Here is an 8,605-nt window from a genome sequence, read left to right as displayed (position 1 = left end):
CAAAAGATATTATGTATATACACACACAGTATAAGTTTTAAACAAACAATTTAATACTGTACACGGCAATGATTGTGAAGCTTGGTTGAGGTGGTGGAGTCAGAGCATGGGCCATTTCTCAGGGAATGCCTGGCTGCTAAATGATGAACTAGCAGTTGGCTGAGCCCTCAAGGGTTAACACGTAGCCTCACACTCTACAAGGTTGCAGAATGAGGGGAGGAGACACAATAGACGCATGGCAGTGGCTGCAAAATTCCCTGAGGAAATGGAACATGATGATGAACCCACGCTATCCCACTAGAGCGCACCATCCCCTCCACTTTCTAAAGTCGTGGGGTGTGGTGCATATGTGTGTGTGAGACACACACGCATTGCCCCTGTAATTACACTGACCCCACTCTTAGTATATTGCCTTTTTAAGAAGATCAGGAAGTTAACAGCTGCTGCCAGCAAGCTCCCTCTGTCCTGAGCCCTGTCTCGTGTGTCCCCCCTGCTATGTGGAGATGGGGCACAGGGAACTTAGGGGAGCTGATACAGGGGCTGCCAGTCCACCCTGGTTCCAAGACCCCACCAGCTAGCTCCAAGGGGCTGCTCTTCTTGCAAGCAGTGAACAAAGCAGGCAGCTGCCAAACAATGGTATAAGGGAGCATTGCACAACTTTAAACGAGCATGTTCTCTAATTGATCAGTGACATAACGAAACAACGTTAACCGGGACAATGTTAAGTGAGGAGTTACTGTAGGTGCATTCTCTGATGTGGGACTTGGAGTGTGCATGAACAGTATAGATAACTAGTTACATCTAGCATGGCTTTGTCCTCTTGGGAGGCCTTGATTAAGTGTTTACTTTAGAAAAACCCTTATGTACATATGACATGCTGTTAGTTAAATATATATTTGGATCTGCGGACAGTCAGTATTCTCTCTCTCCCCTAAAGGAGATGGCCTAGCTGAAACCAGGGGCCTCAGTTTTGGAGTGGCAGTTTCCTGTAGTGGTGGAAGATGCAGATTAGATCCTTGTTGAGGAATGGTGGGATTTGAAACCAAAAATAATGACAAGAAGCAGATTCGTCTCAGCTGAGAATGACTGGGCCAGCCCTAGTGAGTAGAACTCTTACGCAGGCCATTTAAAGTCCCTCTTACATGTCTTGTCATGAAAGTGCTAGACAGGCAGCTTTCTGCATTGCCATGGTATTTAGATATTGGGGGAAGTCACCATTCACACAGCCATTGTGGATTTTAATTCAAAATATGGTCAACCTTCTATAATCTGTAAATGACAGTTACTACTCTGCTATCACAGGGGTGATTTAGGAGCAGGGTTAAAAGAAATCTAAAGGGAATTCTAGTGAAATCTGATCCCCTCGTGTAAGGACATGGACAGTTGCTAATGGAAAAGTTGCTGGCATCCAAACTAGAACAGAACTTGGTCTGTGTCTAAACTGCCCCAACATTCAGACTACAGGGTGTGAATAGCAGGGCACACCAAAGTGCTGTGCTATAACTCTGCCATGTAGATATTACAGGTGCAAACTAAAAGGATCCTAGTTACTGTAGTCTTGTTTGAAGAGGATTAAAGTTACGCGAACTAGGAACCTTTTTGTTTGTGCTTGCAGCATCCACACAAGGGTGTCACAGCACACCACTTAGATGTGTGCTGCTATTCACACACCCATAGTCCAAACTGCGGGGCAGTGTAGACAAGCACTGGGTATTTACTTCAGTTACTGCTGCTGTATTTGGCTACAGCTTTATATGGAATATTGAGACTTGCCAAATGCATGCTGCCCCACTGGAAAAGCATAATTTGATGGATAGGTGTGATAACCATTCAGCAGTGACACTGTTAACAAGTTTGACAACTAAGGAGGTATAATTAAGGTTAAAAGTTTCACTCAGTAAGATGGGGGAAGTTCACACCTGTCCTGGTGCTATTGTTTCAATCTGTTGCTATCCTGTTGTCAGCTTTTTAAAGGTTGCTTTTGCAGCTTGAAGAGGTAGAAATATTTAAAGCTTAGATGCCAGTGAAACATTCAGAACAATCTGAATTTGATGGGTAGCCTATATGTTTGTCATCCATGATGTCTTAAATTAAAATTCTGGTATGAAACTAATTTAGCAGAAGGAGATGCAGATTCATATTGTGTTTCCTTGGGGTCTACAGAATAGCAACTTGAAGATGCAATTCAAAAAAAGCAGCAGTAAAATTAAAGAGAAAAATGCTCTTCAGAACCATGCTGTCGTCACCAAAAGGAGATACAAGCAATAGACAAGGAGACACGTCATGGTTTCATTGGTTTTTGTTGTTTTAGTAACATAAAGTTACTAAATATATTGTTGCGTACAGGTTCTGTTTGTTCATTCTTGAATAGGCAATGACTGCCCCATCAAATAATATGACTTTAGGTATGTCTGTATTGAAAACATAGACTGTGACTGAAGCTCAAGTAGATATATCCAAGCTAGCTTAACCTAGTTATCTTGGGTCCTGGAGCAGTGAAGCTGTACAAGCCCCCCTAAAATTTCAGGTAGGTAGTCAGGTGGCCTGGGCAGAAGCGTGCACTGCTTAAAGCTAGTTCTGCAATCATACCCTGTGATTGAAGTCTAGACATACTCTTTGTTGACTGCTGCTGTGGTTCCTTGATGCACATTATTATAATCCTGTAGGATACGGTACTACACTAACACACACTAGAGCACGTGTGGTGTGCACTAGCAAGGTCCATATGGGCCAATTAGTGCACATCAGGATTTTTACACCCCTTCAGTGCTATCTAAAGCGCTGTTCAGACAACAGACCATTGTAGCTGGCTCCCCTTCCAAAGGTCACTTACTTTGTGTATTTAGGCTTCTTTCCATGGGTACAGGTTTCAGAGTGGTAGCTGTGTTAGTCTGTATCAGCAAAAAGAATGAGGCCATCCTGATTATCACTACAAAAGGTTTTTTTTTTTCCTGCTGATAATAGCCCACCTTAATTGATTAGTCTCATTATAGTTGGTATGGCAATACCAATTTTTTCCATGCTCTCTGTGTATATATATCTTCCTACTGTATTTTCCATTGCATGCATCCGATGAAGTGGGTTTTAACCCACGAAAGCTTATGCCCAAATAAATTTGTTAGTCTCTAAGGTGCCAGAAGTACTCCTCGTTCTTTTTCCATGGGTAGTTACAGAAAGGGATATTTTTCAAATGTATTAAGCTAATTAATTTTGGTGTGTTCTCATAGTCTCCTACACCCAGAAATATTTAACAACCATGTTTGCGTACTTAATTCCTGGCATATTTTTTCAGAAGTTTAGCTGCTTTGAACACAATTTACAACACTGTTTAACGTCACTCCTATTGAACATCTAAGGCAACATGTTCTCAGTGAAATAACTGTACTGTTTTGTTCTTCTAGGGCAGTATCTTTTTTGCAGACACACTTCCACTACAGCCTGAGCTGAAATTTGTCTCAGTCTCTGAAGAACGTTATCGAACATCAGGTACCAGAACATTTATTTTTAGGGGATCAGCTTCCAGTCAAATTATTTTCCACTAAAATCCCCTCCTTAGATCAGAGCAGATTTTAACCACATTTTTTAAAACTGTACTGAACACAAGTATCCTCCTCTCTATACTTCTGGTCAGCAGGGGGAGAGTTTTACAGTGTAGATAAGCTCCAAGAATGTGACGGATGGGACAAAGTGGAAAAAAGAAGAAATGAGTTTCTCTTCGCTGCTTGTATAGCAGAGATATATATGTGACTGGCCCATTCTCTCTTGCTAAAACAGTGGCTGCTACTTGTTAAGCTGCATTAAATATGAACAGCTGCTTTCTAGTCCCCTATGGAAATGATATGCTGAGATCTCGGTGACTTGATCAATGGGAATTGTGCCAAAAATATTTCAATAGTTTCCCTAGTTGCAGGCCTAGCCTCCATTCAGAATGTAGCTATCTTGTTCAGGGCTGTAAAAAATTCACATCTCCCGAGCATTGTAGCTATGGTGACCTAACACCTGGTGTAGACAGATGGAAGAATGCTTCTGTTGACCTACCTACCACCACCACCACTCAGGGAGGCAGAGTTCCTACAGCGACAGAGAAACCCCTTTCATTGCTGTAGGAGGTGTCTATGGGTTATAGTGGCAGTGCTTCTGCCCCCCCCAATGCACACATGTCCGTAGTGATGTGCTCACAAAACTGTTGGCATTCTTAAATACTGCTGCAGGAACAAGCCTTTTTTGGAGTCTGCCACGCAATGGTCCATTGCAGCCACCATAACTGTGGAAAGTGTTACCTGCCTGCAACTAATTTCCCTTGCCGGAGGGAAAAAACAACAGCTACCCAATGCCATCTCTGCTGGCATGTCTCAAAACGTGGTGGGTAAACAACTTTTGGTGCAGGTCAGAGCCATGGCATCTTTTGTATGATCAATATCGTCCCATATACGTGTCCCAACTGCTATTCGTCACTGGCTATGTTCTCAGCAGGATATATATGCTGCATGCAAAAATGGGGTGCAAGAAGGACAGAGGTCTAGTAGGTCTGACTCCATCTACCAGGGAAAGATCACAGTTTGATGCATTGTTCCCTTACTCCAACCCTAGCAAAGGTAAGATGGTCATTTTCAATTCTTCCTTTTTAACCAAATTACAAAGAAGAGTATGCACACACCTGTGATTTAAGAGCACTTTATTGTTCTTTAAGGCTACTTTTTAAGTACAAAAAAAGATGGCCTGCCAAACCTTTTTTTCTTTTCCCCAGGTGAAACAAGGCCACAAAAGAATGGTATATTTACAAACACGGAGAGAATCTTTCAGACTGATCTGTAGCAGATAACATGGCTCTGTGAAGAAACTTCACTATGCGTTATTATGGTGAGTTTACTTCCCCCCCAACCCTTTGGCTTTCATGACATAATTGTGTTTAATATATTTGTTTTTACTGGACATATCACATTAAATCTTTATTGCCCCACATCCATTTACCTATCTCAGATAAGTAAATGTGACCTTGTAAAACAGCTATTACTGAAAATATTAGCTTTAAAAACATGTGTGTTTACAAAGAAATGTAGAAGGAGTCACATTTTCCACAGAGTCCATCTACAGTATTAGTATTTTACTGTTATAATGCTCAGTAGCCTGTAGCAATAACAAACTAGTGGCTATTAATGCTAATGCAGTGTTCTCATAGAATAACTGTGTTCCTGCACTTTTTTAATGTATTACAGACAAATCTACAACAAAAAAAGATCAACTTTTTTCTCCAAACAAAAAATGAATGATTACAATAAAGGAAAGGGAAAAATTAAATAGCTACATATCATTAACAAATTAATTGTTCCTCAAAAAATACCTACAAATTTCTCTGTACATTCTTTACGCACAGCGTAACGATGGTCTTAAAGTTACCTATATAAAAAAGTGTTCTTTTAACAATTTTCCTACAGAGAGTAGGGTACTGAATGCCAAAGCAGGTAAGCGTTGACTACCCAGTAAGATGGTAGTGAAATGTGTGAAACTGGGGGCTTGTTTGTGTGGTGTTTGTTTTTAAAAAAAATTGAGCAGCCACCCTCTCAACATGAGTAAGAGCCAATCTTCTGATATTTTCTCAAATTAAAATAGCTTAACATCAAAACAATTTAAAATAAAAGCCACAATGGACCCAATACTGTAACAGTCCATAATACATCACATGTAGTTCATCTTCCAACTTAATCGTAACTTGCTATATTGAACCAGTCTCTTCAGGTAACCCAGTATTTAAAAAAAATAGCACTACTTGTAACTGTACTGGGATGATGGAATGTATTGGGGGGGGAGAATAGTTACATTTAACAAAAAGATGAGAAGCACTTTTATTACTAACACAGCTGTGTTTTTATGCCTGCCTCTATTACCTAATGTCTAGTTAGTAGCTATTTATACAGGTATTACTGCATTTATTATCATTTGCTATATTAAGTTTTCTACTGGAGGAATGTATGCTGCCTTGGCCTAGGTTTATGAGTAAGCTTAAAAATTAAAGCTCATATTTCACAAACTGTAACAATCTGTTGTCCAAGATATTTAAAGGTAGCCGTTTCTGTAGCTAATTAAAGTTGGATTACACAGACTTCTAGGAAGCAAATTCATGTTAAGCAGACAGTAATGCAAACATAAATGGTTATTCACTCATGCGCAAAGCTATAGCATCCTGTACCACGCATCATATATTTCTAGACTGCTTCATTTATGAGGCCTGTCCTGAGGCTGTCCTCTCTTGCTGGCTGCTAATAAAGTGAATCAGAGTACAACTGTACCAGCAGTAAGTAGATCTAGGACTGTTACTGACAAAAATAAACTAATTCTGAAGAAAAGCTAATAAGTATTATGTTTCTTACAGTCTATACATTAATAGATACCAGCTATTTTTCATAACATGCATCTTTAAGCACTATTGAACTCTCCATCCTCAGCTCTATTCTAACAAACTGCAGTGTTTAGAAAAAAATTAAATGCCCGTGTGGTCTGTAAATTATGCAGTCCAGTTGCAAGCACTAAGCACCTGAAATCTAAAGAAAGACCTATAACCTGTACGAGACTTCCCCTTCCAAAGCGGTTTAAAACAAAAAATAACTGACAGAAATGTCACTTAAACCCTTTTTTTCAGCAGTTTGCCTTCAGGATATTAGCATCATGCATAAAGTTGCCATGCAACTTTAGTCCTCCTCCAATAGTGCAAATCATACATGACAGTTCTTTTCAAGTATATACATACAAAATTACTTCACCGGGGGGGGAGAATGGAAGCAAACCAGGCAAATTGTAGTGTCAAGAAGCTAATAGAAGCAAAAGCATTTGGGTCAACCAACTGTGTGTAATGGCTTTTTTGTGGATTAGCATGCTTTTTTTTTTTAAATGGGTAGCAGATGCTTGCATCAGAGGTTTCTTTGGTAACTGAGGCAGGAAAAAAAGGATGCTACATCATATAGATCTTTATCAAATAGTTCCTGCTATCATCTTTAAGGGCACCCTTGTACAAATACCAAACAAGTACACAAAAACGTGTTGAAAACTAATCTCCCCTCACCCCAACACAATTCAAAGCTCAGTCAAACCATGCAAATTCAGAAGTTTGATGATCTGCTCTCTTCATGAGACCACAGAGGGCGAATGATTATGATTGACCATGTGGGAAGAAGGGGAAGATTGGCCCCGCCTTGAGGCAGACTCAGGACTGCTGGACACTCCATCCTTTGCGGCTTTAATCTGAAGCCATGTATCCCCAAGTGCTTTGGCAAAGTGGTCATCAACTGATCCTGTGATGGACACAGAGTTTGCCACTGGCTCCGGCTCCTTGTAATTCTTGCCAAGGCTTCTGCGGAAGTGCTCTTCCACCACTGGATCACAGGCAGTGGTAGCTAGATGGGAAAAACAGGCAAGGCAAAAACAACATTTGAATATAGACTCTAGCTACTAGATGCTGCTTCCAGATTCTTCCTTCCTCCCATTTTGGTACCAGCTGGACTTTTTTCATCATTTTATTGGACGATGACTTAAAAATGCAGAAGCAGATCAAATGTTAAACTAGAAAACATTTTTCTTGTTACCTGCACTGGCCAAAATTTGGCCTAGCACTTTTTATACAGAGGCCCCCAGCTTTCTGATAACGTCCCTTAGTCTGGTAATATAAATTTTAAATAGTTAAATGTCCAATTTTATAGGGGAAAAAAAATCCCATGGAAAAAGTGTTCATTTTCCATTAATTCCACTCGAGCCCATCCTTTAAGGACCTGGTGCACAGTCAGTTGAAGTCAATGGACTTTGGCTCAATCCCTGAATTACTTATGGGTGAGCTGAAATGCTTTCTACAGTAGCTGCCAAGAACTAGGTTCAAGATTCCACTTTTCAAGTAAGTCAGTGAACGGCAGGAACACTCTGCATTGCGTTACGCATCAGTAACATAAAAACCCACTGTAGGAGAAAGCAAGCATCTGAGAACAGATCTTTGCAGGTAAATAAAGGAGGAATCATTTTAAACCTTCTTGTGTTAAAAAAATACATGGTTTTGTACATATACTTTAAAACTTGGTAATAAGCTTTTAAAAATAGGTTAAAAATCTCATTCTGTGTTGTCTTATCCTGCCCAATTCCTTTCAAAACAATGGGCTGTTGAGCACAAATAATCATTTAAATGAGGAAAACTTGTGCAAATGCAGCAGCTGTTCCAATCTGAAAAGAATTTCTCATCTGATCCTATATTTTGTTGGGAGTCAGAATGGGAAGCATACTGCAGATTTGTCTAGAAAGTGTGGACCAGCAGGGAGGAGGAAATCAGTATTATTTCTAGGGCTGTCAAGCGATTTAGAGCCTACAAGTCCACTCAGTCCTACTTCTTGGTCACCAATCACTCAAACAAACAAAGTGGGTTACAATTTGCAGAAGATAATGCTGCCTGCTTCTTGTTTACAATGTCACCTGAAAGTGAGAACAGACGTTCGCATGGCACTGTTGCAAGACATTTACGTGCCAGATGCACTAAAGATTCATATGTCCCTTCATGCTTCAACCACCCTTCCAGAGGACATGCATCCATGCTGATGATGGGTTCTGCTCAATAATGATCCAGAACAGTACA

At 40.3% G+C, this 8,605-nt stretch overlaps 1 protein-coding gene across 7 annotated transcripts in view; it reads right to left on the bottom strand.

The window, feature by feature from the left end:
• Positions 1-4,660: 4,660 nt before the first annotated feature.
• The window catches only part of VGLL4 (vestigial like family member 4), a 160,419-nt gene continuing 156,474 nt past the window's right edge, over positions 4,661-8,605 (bottom strand). For all 7 annotated transcript variants that reach the window (XM_077822324.1, XM_077822325.1, XM_077822327.1 and 4 more), the window contains one exon: positions 4,661-7,388. In XM_077822324.1, the coding sequence (XP_077678450.1) occupies positions 7,120-7,388 (269 nt within the window). In that variant the 3' untranslated portion in view covers positions 4,661-7,119. The remainder of the gene's footprint in view (positions 7,389-8,605) is intronic.

Source organism: Eretmochelys imbricata, chromosome 7 (genome assembly GCF_965152235.1).
Source record: "Eretmochelys imbricata isolate rEreImb1 chromosome 7, rEreImb1.hap1, whole genome shotgun sequence".
Lineage (NCBI taxonomy): Eukaryota > Metazoa > Chordata > Testudines > Cheloniidae > Eretmochelys > Eretmochelys imbricata.
Note: the sequence above shows the minus strand (reverse complement) of the source record. Positions and strands in the feature narration are given on the sequence as shown.